The sequence below is a fragment of the Parasteatoda tepidariorum genome, chromosome 5, assembly GCF_982258835.1.
Source record: "Parasteatoda tepidariorum strain Cologne lab strain chromosome 5, Ptep-v5.0, whole genome shotgun sequence".
NCBI lineage: Eukaryota > Metazoa > Arthropoda > Arachnida > Araneae > Theridiidae > Parasteatoda > Parasteatoda tepidariorum.
The window spans coordinates 102,391,475-102,413,804 of NC_141759.1; the positions used below are offsets into that span (position 1 = coordinate 102,391,475).

Consider the following 22,330-nt stretch of genomic DNA (forward strand, 5'->3'; position numbering starts at 1 on the left):
AATCCAAATATGAAAAAAAGTATATGTTTATTCAGAAAAAGTATGTTTTTGGGTCCAATTTTGTAACTTTAATAATTAATAGCTACAGCTAAATAATTAGCATATTTGAGGTCGCCCCTAGGAACCATTAAAATTGACACTCACAAGGGCAGTGTGACTCGCCAATTTTTAAATAAATTAGTGGGATGTATGCCTTATCAGGAATAATTTCAGGGGGCAACATTCGTTTCGGCCCATAGAAGGTTCTGTGAGAGATAAAAAATAATTCAATGTATAGAAAAATCGGTATTTTATTACTTCAATGCAGACTATTAGTTATTGTAATTGTCTCATAATCCAATTAATTTGTAATTAATTGGATAATTAATTAATTTACTAATTGATAAATTAATCAGAAAATTAATTAATTATTAATAAATTGTTAATTAATTATTAATTTATTAATTTGCAATTACATACTCCAATTAATTTGGAAAGTTTTTTGGAAAAAAAATTAAAAAAATTTGATGTAAATTTTTTTTTTAAATTGACCTAACAGGTTTTTTTGAAAAACTACAGATATATAAAATTTTCGAAATCAATTTTGACAATAAATATGCATTATACAGTACGTGAATGTACAACAAAATTAATTGGAGTATGAGACAATTACAATAACTAATAGTCTGCATTAAAGTAATAAAATACCGATTTTTCCATATATTGAATTATTTTTTATCTCTCTCACAGAACCTTCTATGGGCCGAAACGAATGTTTCCCCCTAAAATTATTCCTCATAAGGCATACATCCCACTAGTTTATTTCAAAATTGGCGAGTCACACTTCCCTAGTTTCCCTTGTCAGTATCATTACAACAAAAGTTATTCAGAATAATTTTTCTGTGTGCATTATACTACTTAATTCTATGTAGGTATATACTGTTAATAAAACTATACATGAATTCACTATTTAAAAACTTAGAAAAAAGTACAAAATTAAAAATTATACAACACTGAAATTTTATACTTCATTATAAAATTAAATTCATCACATGAAATCAATGTTCTATTTTTTGGTTAAAATAAGAAGGCAATTATTGCTTTTTTTTAAGTCCAAGTCTGCATTCAAACCACTAAAAATGTTTGCTTAAAGCATTTCAGATTTAAGTTTATGTTCTTTTGCTTTACTTTAAATGAGAAAAGATTAAGTTTCAGAATTACTTACTGGAAAGGAGAAAGATAAGATTTTTTTGCTTTTTTTTATTTCTTGTCTCGATAAAATCATATTTGTTTTTGTATTATTGTTTTTAGAATTGTTTAAGGAGTAGGAAAAAATTATCATAGATTAATTGCAAAAAAATGTCATAGCTCTTGTTAGTTGAGTAGAAAATAACTTATTTTAAACAGATTATTATGGAAAGTCTTTAAAAAAACCATAATTTCTATAACTCAATCATAGGACAGTAATCGTGACTATGAAATCATAAAAATTATGGATAAAACGTAACAGTTCTACCACAGTGGAAAAAATCTGACCTAGGAGAAATAAGTTTTTCTAACCTAAATGGCAAATTCTTCTTAAAAAGAAACATTGAATATTAAAACAATTTTTAAACAGTTCATAATTGCAGTAGAGTTAAAAAAAATAGTTTTAATTTCCAAATTATTTAATATATCTTTTATAAATAAGAGAAAACTGAAAAGGAGCGACTTGGAAAAAAAATTAAAGGAATTTCTTAAGAAATAAAAATAACTATTATTATTTCTTAAGAAATTACATAAAAGAGTACAGTAAAAACTAAGTTTATAGTTGTAAATGGAACTGTTAAAATATTATTATTAAATTTTGCTTAGTCAATTAAATTAACAAAATCACATATTAAGGACATACAGTACAACAGATGACAAATTAAATTCACAATTACAAATAGTACACTAATTTTTACAACCAATTATGAATGAACTATTAAGTATTAATACTCAAATGAACTATTAATAATATGGTATATAGATTTTAAAATTCTGTAAAAACAAAATATATATTTTTTATAATAGTTATTTTTTAAAAAAAATTGTGTGTAAAACACATACTTGCAATTTTCTGGATACACACATTTACATTAATTTTAACACACATTTTAAAATTTTCTGGCAACTTATGAACTTTTTAAAATTTAAATGAAGCTTAAAATACTCTAAACATTTTTAGTTTCGTTCATTTCTTCCAGTTTCTTTGTTTTTTTTTTTAATTGTGTCCTGGAAAAAATAGGTTCCATCTGAACAAAATACCACTTTACTAAAAAGGTAAATTTAAAGTGTGCGCATTTTACTATAACTACTAAAAGTGACAGAGTGACTATTTCAATAATACTGATTTAACAATAACTACCAGTATTACTTAACCCTTCATCTACTGAATTATTAACTATTGAAAATTTTTTCATAAATATATATTTTTTTTTAGCTGCCATATTGATAATTAAAGAATATACTAGAAAAAAATTCTCCCCGGTGCGAAATTTAATATGTTAGAACAAATTAATTAAAGTGGTACTTAAAAGTACCACTTCAATTAATTAGTTTAAAGTGATTGGTACTTATACGTACTATCAGTAGATAAAGGGCTAAAAAAAATAAGCAGAGATAGGATGTTGCTGCAAAGAAAAAAGCATTTAAATTTTATAAAAAATGACATTAAAAATGACATCCTTAAATATTTTGGAAAATAAATTTCATATAGGCTTTTTTATAAGAGAAAAAAAACTAAAAATTGTAACTCATATTTATAAATTCAATAAAATAATTCAATAAATGCAATTCATGAATAAAATAAAATGAAGTAAAGAACTGATAAAGATAAATAGGAATTTATAATATTTTGTGACAATCTTCTAGAACATCAGAATTGCACTGTAAATGTTTTTTGATGTTCTTCGAATTAAAAGATTGCCTATTGTTCAAAAGCAAATACTTATGAGTTGAAAAACTTTGTCAAACTTCAACCAGGGTGCATAGCCAGATTTTCCAACATAAATTAAGCACCTTTTAAGCATTTTTTAAGCACTCAAAAAATACTTTTAATCACTTTCCAAAAACAAAAATCATAAATAGGATCAGTCCAGTAATATAAATTAACTTTTCTATCGTTTAAAGTTACAATTTATAAACATAAAATCAATAAAATTCAAAAACATTTTCAAAAACTTTACATATTCTTCATAAAATAGCTAGTTTCTGATAAATAATGCAGAGAAAATTGCGAGAATCATGCATTTTTTGTAATTTAGAACGACAATCCATATGTCAAACAAAAAATCTGTTTTTAAAAGATAGAAAATTAAGCACTTTTTACGATCCCCAAATAAAAAAAGCACCTTTAAGGGCATTTAAAGAACGTAAATCAAAAATAAGCACCCTTAAGCACTTTTTAAGAATGCTATGCACCCTGTTCAACACTAGTTATTAGATAATTAAAATTACAAAACTCAACAAGAAAAAAAAATATAAGCAAAATGCTCTTACAATGAAAAATACTATTAAAAAAATTTAAAAGCTAGAAAATTGCAAAATAAATATAAACCAGTAATGCCCTATAAAGGAAAAAAACAATAAAAATGTTTATTTTACCAAATGTGACATTATCTTTTCATCATATCCTTTCCTAAGAAGTAAAAGCAAAGTGCTCGCACCATATTTCTGCACATACAACACAAATCTTTGCAAATCATTGGATTCAATTTCTGCATACGGTTCAAGTGAGTCTTTGAGGCAGTTGTTCTGATTCTCTGTCGAACAGCTCGAATCGGTGATTCTTCTTTTAGGAAGAAATACACCTGACAGGTGTTTAGTTCTAAGAGAATGTGGCGTATCATTGCTTGAACGGCATTTTAACACCTGTATCTTAGTTTTCTTAAAATTATTAATTTTTTTTTGTTTATCAGGCATCAGAGTGGAGTGATAATTCAAATGTTTTAAAGTGGAATAACTGAAGTTTTTAGAAAGTGTGGAACATGTTAGGTCCTGTTCCGAATTCCACTGTTTCAAAGACGAGGAGTTTAAGGAGGTGGTTTTGTCTGCACAGAGCAAACAACTAAACTCTAAGTCACAAGCAGCTTTGAAATTAGTGTGTTTTTCTTTCTGCTTTGAAGTAAAACTTGAGGCTTGTAAATTAGCATGGTTGTGGCATACCATACTGATACCTAAAATAAAATTATTTAAAATATTAAACAGTTCTTATAATGAAAAAAATTTACAGCTTATTAGAAAATGAAAATTAAGGAAACATTTTTTGCTAGCAATTGCAATATTCCGTAGATCAGATATGTCAATTGCCCCCAGTAGACTAGCCAAAATTCTTCCGGGTGCATAGCCAAATCTTTCAACAACAAAAAAGTACCTTTAAGTACCTACTTCTTAAGGACTCAAAAAATATTTTTAAGCACTATATACATTAACAAAATGCAAAATAATTTTCAAAGACTTTACATGATCATGATAAAATAACTAGTTTCTGAGAAAGAACTCTTTTCTAGATTATATTAGCCACCATAAAAAAATTGAGAGATTTTTCGGTTCGATTTTAGAGGGTGGAAAATGAAGCTTGAAATTGAGAATATCTTGTAAAAATGAAGCTGAGTTGCACATGAGAGTGCAAGAAACTTGCTGTACTCAGCTCAGTAGACACAAACGCAGACTTGCAAGTATTTAATCAAGCATGTAAAATGATAGGCGTTTTCATACTCTATGGGCCGACGGTAGGGCGAAATGGGCTTATAGTTGAATGAATTGTGCAAACATTGAATAGAACAATGTGAAAAGCACGCTTTTGCATAATATGTGCCGAAAATTGATATGGTAAACAAAAAATTTCTCATTTTCGAAAAGGGAAAACCAACAATCGAAAATAAGCACCTTTAAGAACTTTTTAAAAACTCCACGCACCACGTTGCACCTTTTTGGGTGAATAGATGGCCTGCACACTAAAAGACAGTGGGGTTACATATAGCGACTTGAACCACGATCCTCATTTAGTATGTTGATACAAAGAAATAACATATCATCTGCCCGAAACAGTGCTTTTCGCAACTGAACTGAGAAAGAACTGGTTTCCTTTGGATGGTAGTAGTCACCTGGCTTCAGAATCCTATAGTATTCTAGATGCTTGGGAAATACTTCAACAGATATTTATGTGTTACACAAACTGTGTAATTTGTTCTCTTTTTATTCTTGATACTGTGTAATGCTACAGTATTTTTTTAATGAAGTTGTAAAATGTATTTCATGATGTTATTAAAATTTGATTTTCCTTAGTTATGTTTACTATTGTTAAATAAATGAGTTTATAGCTTTTTCTTTCTGGTGCCTCTTGAATATCTTCTGAAACTATCTTTGGGAGTCTGTGCAGAGGTGGGCTTTAGAAGCCTGGATAAATATAGGTTGTCATGAGAGTAGTATGCTTCCATCAATGATTAGAAATCTCTAAAAATCCCCCTCAATATTTCTGACAAACAGAGAAATTTTCATCAATCATCATCGTTTTAAGTTCATAAAAGGTAAAAACCAGAAAGAGATTAATATCTTAACAGATGTTTAGCAAGCTTGAGAAATTTATTTTATTATGAGTGATATTTAGAGAACTAGTGCACAGTGTATTTTAATTCCTCCTCCTCTCTAAAATTAGATAACTGCCATGTCCATGTTACTTATACTATATAATAACCCCATGGCAGAATTTCTTCGGGCTTTCTGTGACAAACTTCCCTAGTATTAATATTTTTCTTTAAGATACTTTTAATTATAACAATTACTAATTTAAAGTAACAGAAATGTTGTGTTAGCAGAAGAAAATATAGAATAAAAGTTTTTATTTGTAAAAGTAATATTTTTTATATTGTAACATAAAATAATATTCTGCGCTTTTGTAGGCGGAAAAATGCACTAATTATTTCTTCTTTCGATCTTTGTGGATCATTACAAAAATTAAAGTTCATAAATAAATTAAACGATAATAAATCCGTCAAAAATATGAAAAAAAGAACATCATTTCTAGAGTGAACTATCTTTAAAACTTTCGCAGTTTCTGAATTTATTCTTCTACTTCTGAATATGAAAGGCATAACCAAAACTATACTCTGCATCTTCATATTTATAGATTTCAAATTTAAAAAATAGAGTAAAGAAAGAATTGAAACAATAAAATAGCTAGAAAAAAAACAAAAGCAAATAATTTTTTTTCTGTAGAATTATATTCGAAAGATACTTTTCTTGTTCATCTTAAAGGAAAGAAATACTCCTGATTTTTCTGTTCTCATTTAGGAATAAAAAAAAATTTGCAATGACTGGTTTGCTTCAACTAGAATTAAGTCCAAAGATTTTAAGTCCTTTCCTGTCAAACTAAGAAAAGCAGAACTCTTTTAAAAAACGCCCTAACAATGCTTAAACTAGAGACATCATTTCATAATACAGCAAGTGAATCAATGGTGTCTCAGTTTGGAAAAAACGTAAACATTTATTTAATATAGGCAAAATATTACCTAAAAAAGAGCTTTTGGCAAAAGCAATTTAAATAAATTCAATATTGAGTGGCTCATACCATTTTTAAAATTAATAATTACTTTATTTAATTCTGTAAAAGGTAATTATTAACTCTAATTTAACTATTATTTAACGTTACTGAGTATATTTTTCTTAAAATTTAAAAAAATGTTATTTGTAATAGTATATTCAATAAAACATTAACAAGATTAATATTGATCATACGGAATTTATAAAAATATGTAAAGAATTAGGCAAACTTTAATAAATTTATATTACAAATGTAAATTAGTGAATGGACCCTAATTTTTTAAAATAAAAATTGGTTACCCAGCACAGTATTTCATTAATGAAATGATTAAAAAAAATAATTTTTAAATGCAAATTCAATGAGTATTGAAGATAAAAAATTTTTTGTCAGAAGTAAATTATTATATTGTCCCTACACTCATAATATTTAAAAAATCTGTGATAATTAAAAATTTTTTATATCAATTGTTTTAAATCAAATCATTAAGAGATGAATGAAAGTATTTTTGAATGACAAATCTGAAAAACATAAGATTTTTTTGTTGCTTTAAAAATTCTGAAAGCCCCTCTATTCATACTTATTTAAAATCTTGCCTCTAAATATTATTAAGTATTTTCCTAAAACAAGATAAGAGCACTGAAAATTTTGAAAGTAATAACACAATAATAGAATGCAATAAGTATAAAAAAAATATTAGTAAAAAAAAAAGTAATAAGGTAAAATAAATGTTTAAAAACAATATGCGATTAGTGAATGGTCCCTCAGATAAAAATTTACACTGAAGAAACTCAATTAATTCTTATCTTTATTAAATTAAATGAATAAAAGGGAGATGGAAATTTTGCGGTTATGAAGCTTTGTGATTCTTGACTGCTCTGAGCATCAACATGAAAATATGTACTTAGTGAATGGTCCCCAAGTTAATTCCAAGATCATGAGTACTATTCTATAAATAAAATAGAGCAAGAAGGCCATAAGCTTGCCATTGACGAAGACGATGGCACTTCAATAACGATGAAATTAACAAGAGAAATAAAATTTTCTTTTGCTATTAAACTTTGGCAATGTTTAGTCGGTCCCCAAAAATTCCTGGGAAGTTTCGGTTCTATTTCAGAGAGTGGAAAATGAAACCTGAAATTGAGAATATCTTGCAAAATGAAGCAGAGTTGCACATGAGAGTTCAAGAATCCTTCCCACTGAATCCAGAGCAACCCATCACATGGCAGTAGCTTGGTTGCCGCAAAATTGTGACTTAGCGATACCCAGGGGAAAATATCCCTTTTGGTACAGATCGGGGCAATTTAAGCCTACTACTTCAATTTGAAGCATATAGGCACAGGTTTCCACAATTGGCGCAGCACTTGCAACACTGGAAAACCAAAATCCATGACTTTCCATGATTTTTTTTTAAAAAAAATAGCAAAAATCATGACTTTTCATGACAAATTTTGTTCAATACTGAAATTCATGATTTTCCAGGTGCGTGGATACACTGAGAAAGGAGGAAAACCAAAATTTTTTCCTTCCCGAATGAAATGATCTTTCTGCAAAAACTTAGTAACGTTCAGCGTTGTCGCTGTAATTTTGCCACGGGGATAATAACTAGCAGAAATTTATCTAAACTCTTTATAAAAGATAATTGATCAATAATGCTCAACAATTACATATGTAGTCATTATTTCAAAGCATAAATAAACAGCAAATGTTAATTGAAAAATATTACTTTGACGCGTGGAACCAGATTCGTGAAACAGATTAGGATCTTTTTTCCACTCAGTTATAGGATGGACTCCAGAGTCTTCTGTCTCAATCTCTTCCACATCAGGATTCGCTTCATAAATAAATTTGAGACAATTCTGATTCCTTCCACTAAGTAATTTTTTCTTCCACAGCCTCCAATGACCAGTACAACAAAACACCATGTTGGAACGCCTAATGAAGAAGGTTTTAGTCCTTGACCATGACAACTTAGATCTCCTCACGGAATGTCGGTGCCCCCCTTCCGAGCCCAGGTCGGCATTCGGGAAATTCTCGCTGCAGTTTCCGGAATCGACGTCACCTTCCGATCCGGAACTCAAACAGTCCTGGTACATCAGGAAGGATCTGTACCTTTCAGCCACTTTTGCAGTTGATTTTATTCTGATGCGAGATCCAGCGATAGTGTGATTATACTTCAGTATCTTTGAAATCATTTTAGAACTCAGGAAGATGTATTTAAGCTGAACATCAGGGGGTAGGTCATAGACTGTAGGGCATACATTGCTCACCGGTGCCTGTTGGAAAAAAAAGAGAGAAAAATTGAATCAATGCTATCTAAATTTCTACGTGTGTATTTGAAATTTGGCCTTCTTAAAACCACTGTTTCTGAAACTTTTTCAGTCACTGTACATCTTTAAAATTAAAAATTTAAGGTAGAGGGTTACTTTTTTTCTTGCTGAAGCTTAAATTTTAAGCAACAAAATACCATTTTTGATGCAAGGTCGTTAAATCATTTAAACAACAAAGACATTAGATTTTATCAGTCAAAATGTTTTATTTCAGACAAACTTCCTATTGCAGACAGCAAAAACAAAATAAATAAAAAAATAATAAAACATAAAAAATATTTAAAAAATAAAATTGCAGTACAGAAATCAGGGGTCTGTTTAGAAGAAATTTGGGTCTGTTAACAGATCTTTCAAAAAATATCTATCCATAAAAATGATCCCTTCACAAAATAATTTATCTTTTAATCGAACCCTTCACAAATTTGTTTATCTTCATTATTGTTTTGTTAATCGAATAAACCCTTCCTGGGAAAAAAAAGAAAGACGGTTCAAAACGAACTAAGCTTTCCAAGTTTCCCGAAGTTTAAATTCCAAATGTAGTATTCTAAGAAAATATTTCTACTTTTACAAACATCGTGTGCACATTTTAATTGATATTAAATTATATATTTTTTTTTTCGTAAATAAATAATTGATCACTTAATATTTATTCATAAAATTAATTAATAGAATATTATGTAAATAAAAATTAATTTCTGGCAATTTTTTTAAATAAAATATTATAAATTTAAGAATTGTTTAAGTTTACTTAATGTTCAGCAACACATTAAAAGTGATACATTACTAAGCTGTGTTATTTAAAAGATGTTAATTGAAATTATTAAAAATGTGAGTGATTTTGTTTCCATTATTCGTCCAAAATGAATATTCTGCGTTGAGATGTATAGGCGAAATACCAAATAATTGTATGTTGCATCTCTAATTTAGTAGCAGCAATTGTTGAGCATAATCTTGTATCTATTTACAATTTAAAAACTTCTTGAAAAGGGTTTTAGCAATAACAGGATCCTATGTGCACAAATTCACAAAAGCAGGACCCTGGTAGAAAGAATGTGACTTAACGCTTATTTTATATTCACAAATTATGAGTAGTTTTTTCACAAAAACAGGGACCTTTTACAAAATGTTTGGACAAACCCCTGGAAATACTGTAGATCCACAATTTTTCATTTAATTGTTTTTGCGATGCTACATTTGTTACAAATTTTTATTTAATTCTGTTAAAAACTAATTTAATGTATTTGGTTAGTTACATATTCCAAGAACTACACTTCTTCTCTTTTCTATATTCTTCAGCTTGAATTCGAATTCCTACATTTTCCCTGACTTTTTTGGATATTATAATGAAATTTCATGACTTTTCAAGGTTCTCTGTTGTAATGGACAACCCTGTCAATTTATGTCCAAGGTTCGACCAATGTGCGCCATTACATGATGAATTAAATTGTTCCATCATGCTCTCTTAACCTAAAATTAATAGCTCAGCCAGTTATCCTGATGTAGCAAATACAGTAACCAGTTCACAACAAGGATTGTAAGAATGGTATTTGGATCATCTAGTAAGAGCTAAAGCAACTAAAGGAATCTACTCTTAGCAGCAAGAGAATGGAGGAAATTAAGTGTAGAATTTAAAGTGTCAGAATAGAGGTTAAGTGCAATTCTTAATAATTCCCAAACAGTTTAAATAAAATATTTAGAATTCACACAATTCTGAATAAATTCAACAAAATAAAAACCACGATTATAAGATGCATTCACAAATAATTAAATAGAAACAGGTTATGAAAGTTTTTAGATGCTTACTGATGCATTGGAATTTGACATTAAAGATAAATAATTTGTCATCTGTGCTGTAAACTGTGAGGCGATTGCTCTGAAAATGAAAAAAATAATAAACAGAAATGAATAAAGAAGAACATTTTCTGATGTAAAAATTGCAAGAAATATAAAATAAATTTTTGTCTAATAATCTATTAAATCAAATTAATTCTGCAAATATGAAATAAATGAATAACTTGGATCTCTTTCTACACATATACAGTGCACTCTCGATTATCCGGGTTAATCACCGGTACAGGTCGCACGGACAATCGAAAAACACGAATAATCTGAAAACTTCCTTTTTTTTAAAGAAAAAATCAATATCAGTACAAAAAATATAAAAATTACTGACATTTGCATGCTGTTTAACATCAAACTAGTAATTTTCCTTTTAAAAAATGTGTAATGTGTCTTCGCTATATATTGATACACATAGTAATGTCACCGTAGTAATGTCACCGTAATCAAATCCTCTCATGTAATCTAATAAAGTTTCCACAGAGAAGCAGAATGAGAAATTGTATTTCCCTCATTTACTACATCTTCGGCATCAGTTACTATTATCACTATTTGATTTAACAACAAAACGATTTCATCTGTCAAATACTGGAACCCAGGCTCGCGTGCATCACTTTGAAACCAGTCTTTTAAAATTTCTTTATCAAGAATTTCGAAACCTTAGATTTCTATCGCTTGTTCAAGAATCCTGTTATCATATTTTTCCTGAATATTTGAAGAAGATTATTCATCAAGCGGTATGATCTTTCGCCGCGATCGTGATAACGTAGACGATTTTACCTTTGACCATGCTGCTGATATTCCATATACAGCAATCCAATAACGAAAATTGCTTCAAAAAATTTCGTAATGTTATAACTTCATGAATCAAATTTTTCTAAACTTGAAAATATTTTTCTTTATATTTTTTGTGTGACTCCGGAATGAGCACGGATAATCAAGAGTATACTGTATATATTAGGTCAAATTATACAAAGTAATATTAAAAATTAGATCCATGAGAAAAATCAAAAGAATAAATAATAAATAGGTTAGTGCACTATCTCATCATAATTTCATTAAAATTTAAAAGAAAAAAAATGGGGTAAAAGAAAAACAATAAAGAAGCGTGGACATCCATTATTTTGCTTCTATAAACATTCCCCTTTTGTTAAGCTTTGTTTTCTACATTAATTTTGGAAACTTTTTTTGTGTTAAAATATGTTTTTTTTTTCATCTTAAAAGATAAGTAATAACAACTCATATTTTTTACAGCATTCAAAAACACAGGCTTATAAATATATATATATTTTAATAACAGAAATTTTTAAACTTCATCTGCATTTGTAATCTAATTTAATCTTAGGAGATTCAGAATAGGGACTCAATAAATTTTATAACAGCTATTTTCAATTCCACACAAAACCCATTGCACTAAATTTACTTCTAAATTTTAACACTCATTTAAAACTTTCACTTATAACAAAAATGAACAGTTACATATCTAGTAAAAAACAGACTTGCATACCTGCTATTATAAAAAACAGCTCCAGCTATCACAGAACTATTCAATTGGCACATATGCAACAGGCGACTGGCCTTTGCAACAACTCCACTATTCTGTAGCAGAAAGAAAAAAGGAATATTACTAAGACAATACAATGAGTTCAGAAGGACACAAATAGATTAGAAATATTGCAGCATGGTATTACTTCTTAAGTATAAAAACCAATTATTCTACAAATTATTCAGTTAATGTGCAGATTAACGAGGGGATTTGTTTCAAGTGCCAATTTTTTTATTTTATTTCTCAAACTACCTTAGTAATCTGCGAACTAACTCATTAAATCTGCTCATTACCTACAGAATATCTGCTACATTTTAGATTTTCAAATTCATGACTTTCCATGACTAATTCCAAGAATTTTTCATGGCTTAACGACATTACTATTTTCTCCGACAATAACACAACAATAAATTTAAAAAAGTATTATGATAACATTCATTGAAATGAAAAGTATAACCAAAACTGTAACAACCTGCATCTTCGCATTTATAGATTTTAAATTTAAAAAACAGAGTAAAGAAAGAGTTGAAAGCAATAACATAGCTGAAAAAAATACAAAAGCAAATAATTTTTTTCTTCCCTTCTACAGAATTATATTCTAAGGATACTTTTTTGATTCATCAGAAAGGAAAGAAATACTGATTTTCCTGTTCTCATTTTGGAATAAAAAAAATTTGCCGATGACTAGCTTGCTTCAGCTAGAATTTGAAATTGATAAAATAAAAAAAAATAACAAAAATTCTGAAATCACAGAATTTTAAAAGATAATTTGCCCCAGAAATTATGCTTTTTCTTTCATTTTTTAAAAGAACACCATAATTTTTAAAGAACAGTGATAAAAACATTTTATACAGTAAAGCCTCTTTTCGTGCGGTCCTTTTTTATGCGCTTTTGCTTTTGTGCTATTTTTATGCGGTATATGAATCTTAGCGGCTTTAGCACCAGTTTAATATTTCCTATCAATGTATATACATGTTCAGGACAAACTCTCATTACGTGGCCTCCTTGACAACGATGTATCTGGACTTCGCGATGCTCTGTTAATTTATTTTAAACAAATCTCCTCACAAGACAGAGTCAGTTATGTACATATTGTCGCCCGACGCGCGAACAGTATACGCTTCGTATTCAGAGGATTGTAGATGGAAAAAAATCAAGTCAATAAATACAATCAAATTAGGTAATAAAATGAGATAAGCAAAATTATTCAAATTTAAATTAAACTATTAATGTGCACACTACCTAGGTAAAATTTGGAAGGAAAAATATCAAGTTAATGAACACAATCAACAAATTAAGTAATAAAATTAGATAAGTAAAATTATTCAAATTTAAATTAAACTATTAATGTGCACACTACCTAGGTAAAATTTGGATGGAAAAAAATCAAGTCATTAAATACAATCAACAAATTAAGTAATAAAATTAGATAAGCAAAATTATTCAAATTTAAATTAAACTATTAATGTGCACACTACCTAGGTAAAATTTGGATGGAAAAAAATCAAGTCAATGAATACAATTAACAAATTAAGTAATAAAATTAGATAAGCAAAATTATTCAAATTTAAATTAAACTATTAATGTGCACACTACCTAGGTAAAATTTGGATGGAAAAAAAACAAGTCAATAAATACAATCAACAAATTATGTAATAAAATTAGATAAGTAAAATTATTCAAATTTAAATTAAACTATTAATGTGCAGACTACCTAGGTAAAATTTGGATGGAAAAAATCAAGTCAATAAATACAATCAACAAATTAAGTAATAAAATTAGATAAGCAAAATTATTCAAATTTAAATTAAACTATTAATGTGCACACTACCTAGGTAAAATTTGGATGGAAAAAAATCAAGTCAAAAAATACAATCAACAAATTAAGTAATAAAATGAGATAAGCAATATTATTCAAATTTAAATTAAACTATTAATGTGCACACTACCTAGGTAAAATTTGGATGGAAAAAAATCAAGTCAATAAATACAATCAACAAATTAAGTAATAAAATGAGATAAGCAATATTATTCAAATTTAAATTAAACTATTAATGTGCACACTACCTAGGTAAAATTTGGATGGAAAAAAATCAAGTCAATAAATACAATCAACAAATTAAGTAATAAAATTAGATAAGCAAAATTATTCAAATTTAAATTAAACTATTAATGTGCACACTACCTAGGTAAAATTTGGATGGAAAGAAATCAAGTCAATAAATACAATCAACAAACTAAGTAATAAAATTAGATAAGCAAAATTATTCAATTTTAAATTAAACTATTAATGTGCACACTGCCTAGGTAAAATTTGGAAGGAAAAATATCAAGTCAATGAATACAATTAACAAATTAAGTAATAAAATTAGATAAGCAAAATTATTCAAATTTAAATTAAACTATTAATGTGCACACTACCCAGGTAAAATTTGGATGGAAAAAAATCAAGTCAATAAATACAATCAACAAATTAAGCAATAAAATGAGATAAGCAAAATTATTCAAATTTAAATTAAACTATTAATGTGCACACTACCTAGGTAAAATTTCGATGGAAAAAAAATCAAGTCAATAAATACAATCAACAAATTCAGTAATAAATTTAGATAAGCAAAATTATTCAAATTTAAATTAAACTATTAATGTGCACACTACCTAGGTAAAATTTGGATGGTAAAAAATCAAGGTAATAAATACAATCAACAAATTAAGTAATAAAATTAGACAAGCAAAATTATTCAAATTTAAATTAAACTATTAATGTGCACACTACCTAGGTAAAATTTCGATGGAAAAAAAATCAAGTCAATAAATACAATCAACAAATTAAGTAATAAAATTAGATAAGCAAAATAATTCAAATTTAAATTAAACTATTAATGAGCACACTACCTAGGTAAAATTTGGATGGAAAAAAATCAAGTCAATAAATACAATCAACAAATTAAGTAATAAAATGAGCTAAGCAAAATTATTCAAATTTAAATTAAACTATTAATGTGCACACTACCTAGGTAAAATTTGGATGGAAAAAAATCAAGTCAATAAATACAATCAACAAATTAAGTAATAAAATTAGATAAGCAAAATTAATCAAATTTAAATTAAACTATTAATGTGCACACTACCTAGGTAAAATTTGGATGGAAAAAAATCAAGTCAAAAAATACAATCAACAAATTAAGTAATAAAATTAGATAAGCAAAAATAATCAAATTTAAATTAAACTATTAATGTGCACACTACCTAGGTAAAATTTGGACGGAAAAAAATCAAGTCAATAAATACAATCAACAAATTAAGTAATAAAATTAGATAAGCAAAATTATTCAAATTTAAATTAAACTATTAATGTGCACACTACCTAGGTAAAATTTGGATGGAAAAAAATCAAGTCTATAAATACAATCAACAAATTAAGTAATAAAATTAGATAAGCAAAATTATTCAAATTTAAATTAAACTATTAATGTGCACACTACCTAGGTAAAATTTGGATGGAAAAAAATCAAGTCAATAAATACAATCAACAAATTAAGTAATAAAAGGAGATAAGCAAAATTATTCAAATTTAAATTAAACTATTAATGTGCACACTACCTAGGTAAAATTTGCCTGGAAAAAAATCAAGTCAATAAATACAATCAACAAATTAAGTAATAAAACGAGATAAGCAAAATTATTCAAATTTAAATTAAATCATTAATGTGCACCCTACCTAGGTAAAATTTGGATGAAAAAAAAACAAGTCAATAAATACAATCAACAAATTATGTAATAAAATTAGATAAGTAAAATTATTCAAATTTAAATTAAACTATTAATGTGCACACTACCTAGGTAAAATTTGGATGGAAAAAATCAAGTCAATAAATACAATCAACAAATTAAGTAATAAAATTAGATAAGCAAAATTATTCAAATTTAAATTAAATTATTAATGTGCACCCTACCTAGGTAAAATTTGGATGGAAAAAAAACAAGTCAATAAATACAATCAACAAATTATGTAATAAAATTAGATAAGTAAAATTATTCAAATTTAAATTAAACTATTAATGTGCACACTACCTAGGTAAAATTTGGATGGAAAAAATCAAGTCAATAAATACAATCAACAAATTAAGTAATAAAATTAGATAAGCAAAATTATTCAAATTTAAATTAAACTATTAATGTGCACATTACCTAGGTAAAATTTGGATGGAAAATAATCAAGTCAATAAATACAATCAACAAATTAAGTAATAAAATGAGATAAGCAAAATTATTCAAGTTTAAATTAAACTATTAATGTGCACACTACCTAGGTAAAATTTGGATGGAAAAAAATCAAGTCAACAAATACAATCAACAAATTAAGTAATAAAATTAGATAAGCAAAATTGTTCAAATTTAAATTAAACTATTAATGTGCACACTACCTAGGTAAAATTTGGAAGGAAAAAAATCAAGTCAATAAATACAATCAACAAATTAAGTAATAAAATTAGATAAGCAAAATTATTCAAATTTAAATTAAACTATTAATGTGCACACTACCTAGGTAAAATTTGAATGGAAAAAAATCAAGTCAATAAATACAATCAACAAATTAAGTAATAAAATTAGATAAGCAAAATTATTCAAATTTAAATTAAACTATTAATGTGCACACTACCTAGGTAAAATTTGGATGGAAAAAAATCAAGTCAATAAATACAATCAACAAATTAAGTAATAAAATTAGATAAGCAAAAATATTCAAATTTAAATTAAATTATTAATGTGCACCCTACCTAGGTAAAATTTGGATGGAAAAAAAACAAGTCAATAAATACAATCAACAAATTATGTAATAAAATTAGATAAGTAAAATTATTCAAATTTAAATTAAACTATTAATGTGCACACTACCTAGGTAAAATTTGGATGGAAAAAATCAAGTCAATAAATACAATCAACAAATTAAGTAATAAAATTAGATAAGCAAAATTATTCAAATTTAAATTAAACTATTAATGTGCACATTACCTAGGTAAAATTTGGATGGAAAATAATCAAGTCAATAAATACAATCAACAAATTAAGTAATAAAATGAGATAAGCAAAATTATTCAAATTTAAATTAAACTATTAATGTGCACACTACCTAGGTAAAATTTGGATGGAAAAAAATCAAGTCAACAAATACAATCAACAAATTAAGTAATAAAATTAGATAAGCAAAATTGTTCAAATTTAAATTAAACTATTAATGTGCACACTACCTAGGTAAAATTTGGAAGGAAAAAAATCAAGTCAATAAATACAATCAACAAATTAAGTAATAAAATTAGATAAGCAAAATTATTCAAATTTAAATTAAACTATTAATGTGCACACTAACTAGGTAAAATTTGAATGGAAAAAAATCAAGTCAATAAATACAATCAACAAATTAAGTAATAAAATTAGATAAGCAAAATTATTCAAATTTAAATTAAACTATTAATGTGCACACTACCTAGGTAAAATTTGGATGGAAAAAAATCAAGTCAATAAATACAATCAACAAATTAAGTAATAAAATTAGATAAGCAAAAATATTCAAATTTAAATTAAACTATTAATGTGCACACTACCTAGGTAAAATTTGGATGGAAAAAAAATCAAGTCAATAAATACAATAAACAAATTCAGTAATAAATTTAGATAAGCAAAATTATTCAAATTTAAATTAAACTATTAATGTGCACACTACCTAGGTAAAATTTGGATGGAAAAAAATCAAGGTAATAAATACAATACAAATTAAGTAATAAAATTAGACAAGCAAAATTATTCAAATTTAAATTAAACTATTAATGTGCACACTACCTAGGTAAAATTTCGATGGAAAAAAAATCAAGTCAATAAATACAATCAACAAATTAAGTAATAAAAAGAGATAAGCAAAATAATTCAAATTTAAATTAAACTATTAATGTGCACACTACCTAGGTAAAATTTGGATGGAAAAAAATCAAGTCAATAAATACAATCAACAAATTAAGTAATAAAATTAGATAAGTAAAATTATTCAAATTTAAATTAAACTATTAATGTGCACACTACCTAGGTAAAATATGGATGGAAAGAAATCAAGTCAATAAATACAATCAACAAACTAAGTAATAAAATTAGATAAGCAAAATTATTCAAATTTAAATTAAACTATTAATGTGCACACTACCTAGGTAAAATTTGGAAGGAAAAATATCAAGTCAATGAATACAATTAACAAATTAAGTAATAAAATTAGATAAGCAAAATTATTCAAATTTAAATTAAACTATTAATGTGCACACTACCAAGGTAAAATTTGGATGGAAAAAAATCAAGTCAATAAATACAATCAACAAATTAAGCAATAAAATGAGATAAGCAAAATTATTCAAATTAAATTAAACTATTAATGTGCACACTACCTAGGTAAAATTTGGATGGAAGAAAATCAACTCAATAAATACAATCAACAAATTAAGTAATAAAATTAGATAAGCAAAATTATTCAAATTTAAATTAAACTATTAATGTGCACACTACCTAGGTAAAATTTGGATGGAAAAAAAAATCAAGTCAATAAATACAATCAACAAATTAAGTAATAAAATTAGATAAGCAAAAATAATCAAATTTAAATTAAACTATTAATGTGCACACTACCTAGGTAAAATTTGGATGGAAAAAAATCAAGTTAATAAATACAATCAACAAATTAAGTAATAAAATTAGATAAGCAAAAATAATCAAATTTAAATTAAACTATTAATGTGCACACTACCTAGGTAAAATTTGGATGGAAAAAAATCAAGTCAATAAATACAATCAACAAATTAAGTAATAAAATTAGATAAGCAAAATTATTCAAATTTAAATTAAACTATTAATGTGCACACTACCTAGGTAAAATTTGGATGGAAAGAAATCAAGTCAATAAATACAATCAACAAACTAAGTAATAAAATTAGATAAGCAAAATTATTCAAATTTAAATTAAACTATTAATGTGCACACTACCTAGGTAAAATTTGGATGGAAAAAAATCAAGTCAATAAATACAATCAACAAATTAAGTAATAAAATTAGATAAGCAAAATTATTCAAATTTAAATTAAACTATTAATGTGCACACTACCTAGGTAAAATTTGGATGGAAAAATATCAAGGTAATAAATACAATCAACAAATTAAGTAATAAAATTAGACAAGCAAAATTATTCAAATTTAAATTAAACTATTAATGTGCACACTACCTAGGTAAAATTTCGATGGAAAAAAAATCAAGTCAATAAATTCAATCAACAAATTAAGTAATAAAAAGAGATAAGAAAAATAATTCAAATTTAAATTAAACTATTAATGTGCACACTACCTAGGTAAAATTTGGATGGAAAAAAATCAAGTCAATAAATACAATCAACAAATTAAGTAATAAAATTAGATAAGTAAAATTATTCAAATTTAAATTAAACTATTAATGTGCACACTACCTAGGTAAAATATGGATGGAAAGAAATCAAGTCAATAAATACAATCAACAAACTAAGTAATAAAATTAGATAAGCAAAATTATTCAAATTTAAATTAAACTATTAATGTGCACACTACCTAGGTAAAATTTGGAAGGAAAAATATCAAGTCAATGAATACAATTAACAAATTAAGTAATAAAATTAGATAAGCAAAATTATTCAAATTTAAATTAAACTATTAATGTGCACACTACCCAGGTAAAATTTGGATGGAAAAAAATCAAGTCAATAAATACAATCAACAAATTAAGCAATAAAATGAGATAAGCAAAATTATTCAAATTAAATTAAACTATTAATGTGCACACTACCTAGGTAAAATTTGGATGGAAGAAAATCAACTCAATAAATACAATCAACAAATACAATCAACAAATTAAGTAATAAAATTAGATAAGCAAAATTATTCAAATTTAAATTAAACTATTAATGTGCACACTACCTAGGTAAAATTTGGATGGAAAAAAAAATCAAGTCAATAAATACAATCAACAAATTAAGTAATAAAATTAGATAAGCAAAAATAATCAAATTTAAATTAAACTATTAATGTGCACACTACCTAGGTAAAATTTGGATGGAAAAAAATCAAGTTAATAAATACAATCAACAAATTAAGTAATAAAATTAGATAAGCAAAAATAATCAAATTTAAATTAAACTATTAATGTGCACACTACCTAGGTAAAATTTGGATGGAAAAAAATCAAGTCAATAAATACAATCAACAAATTAAGTAATAAAATTAGATAAGCAAAATTATTCAAATTTAAATTAAACTATTAATGTGCACACTACCTAGGTAAAATTTGGATGGAAAGAAATCAAGTCAATAAATACAATCAACAAACTAAGTAATAAAATTAGATAAGCAAAATTATTCAAATTTAAATTAAACTATTAATGTGCACACTACCTAGGTAAAATTTGGATGGAAAAAAATCAAGTCAATAAATACAATCAACAAATTAAGTAATAAAATTAGATAAGCAAAATTATTCAAATTTAAATTAAACTATTAATGTGCACACTACCTAGGTAAAATTTGGATGGAAAAAAATCAAGTCAAAAAATACAATCAACAAATTAAGTAATAAAATTAGATAAGCAAAAATAATCAAATTTAAATTAAACTATTAATGTGCACACTACCTAGGTAAAATTTGGACGGAAAAAAATCAAGTCAATAAATACAATCAACAAATTAAGTAATAAAATTAGATAAGCAAAATTATTCAAATTTAAATTAAACTATTAATGTGCACACTACCTAGGTAAAATTTGGATGGAAAAAAATCAAGTCTATAAATACAATCAACAAATTAAGTAATAAAATTAGATAAGCAAAATTATTCAAATTTAAATTAAACTATTAATGTGCACACTACCTAGGTAAAATTTGGATGGAAAAAAATCAAGTCAATAAATACAATCAACAAATTAAGTAATAAAAGGAGATAAGCAAAATTATTCAAATTTAAATTAAACTATTAATGTGCACACTACCTAGGTAAAATTTGCCTGGAAAAAAATCAAGTCAATAAATACAATCAACAAATTAAGTAATAAAACGAGATAAGCAAAATTATTCAAATTTAAATTAAATCATTAATGTGCACCCTACCTAGGTAAAATTTGGATGAAAAAAAAACAAGTCAATAAATACAATCAACAAATTATGTAATAAAATTAGATAAGTAAAATTATTCAAATTTAAATTAAACTATTAATGTGCACACTACCTAGGTAAAATTTGGATGGAAAAAATCAAGTCAATAAATACAATCAACAAATTAAGTAATAAAATTAGATAAGCAAAATTATTCAAATTTAAATTAAATTATTAATGTGCACCCTACCTAGGTAAAATTTGGATGGAAAAAAAACAAGTCAATAAATACAATCAACAAATTATGTAATAAAATTAGATAAGTAAAATTATTCAAATTTAAATTAAACTATTAATGTGCACACTACCTAGGTAAAATTTGGATGGAAAAAATCAAGTCAATAAATACAATCAACAAATTAAGTAATAAAATTAGATAAGCAAAATTATTCAAATTTAAATTAAACTATTAATGTGCACATTACCTAGGTAAAATTTGGATGGAAAATAATCAAGTCAATAAATACAATCAACAAATTAAGTAATAAAATGAGATAAGCAAAATTATTCAAATTTAAATTAAACTATTAATGTGCACACTACCTAGGTAAAATTTGGATGGAAAAAAATCAAGTCAACAAATACAATCAACAAATTAAGTAATAAAATTAGATAAGCAAAATTGTTCAAATTTAAATTAAACTATTAATGTGCACACTACCTAGGTAAAATTTGGAAGGAAAAAAATCAAGTCAATAAATACAATCAACAAATTAAGTAATAAAATTAGATAAGCAAAATTATTCAAATTTAAATTAAACTATTAATGTGCACACTACCTAGGTAAAATTTGAATGGAAAAAAATCAAGTCAATAAATACAATCAACAAATTAAGTAATAAAATTAGATAAGCAAAATTATTCAAA

General features: G+C 25.7%; 1 protein-coding gene across 1 annotated transcript in view; it reads right to left on the reverse strand.

Moving 5' to 3' along the window:
• HPS4 (Hermansky-Pudlak syndrome 4 protein) overlaps positions 1-22,330 on the reverse strand; it is a 99,701-nt gene that overhangs the window by 9,819 nt on the left and 67,552 nt on the right. Inside the window, exons 5-8 of the mRNA XM_071185375.2 lie at positions 12,218-12,309; positions 10,675-10,744; positions 8,268-8,817; positions 3,607-4,178 (exon numbers count right to left, since the gene is read on the reverse strand). Coding sequence (XP_071041476.2) covers positions 3,607-4,178; positions 8,268-8,817; positions 10,675-10,744; positions 12,218-12,309 — 1,284 coding nt within the window. The remainder of the gene's footprint in view (positions 1-3,606; positions 4,179-8,267; positions 8,818-10,674; positions 10,745-12,217; positions 12,310-22,330) is intronic.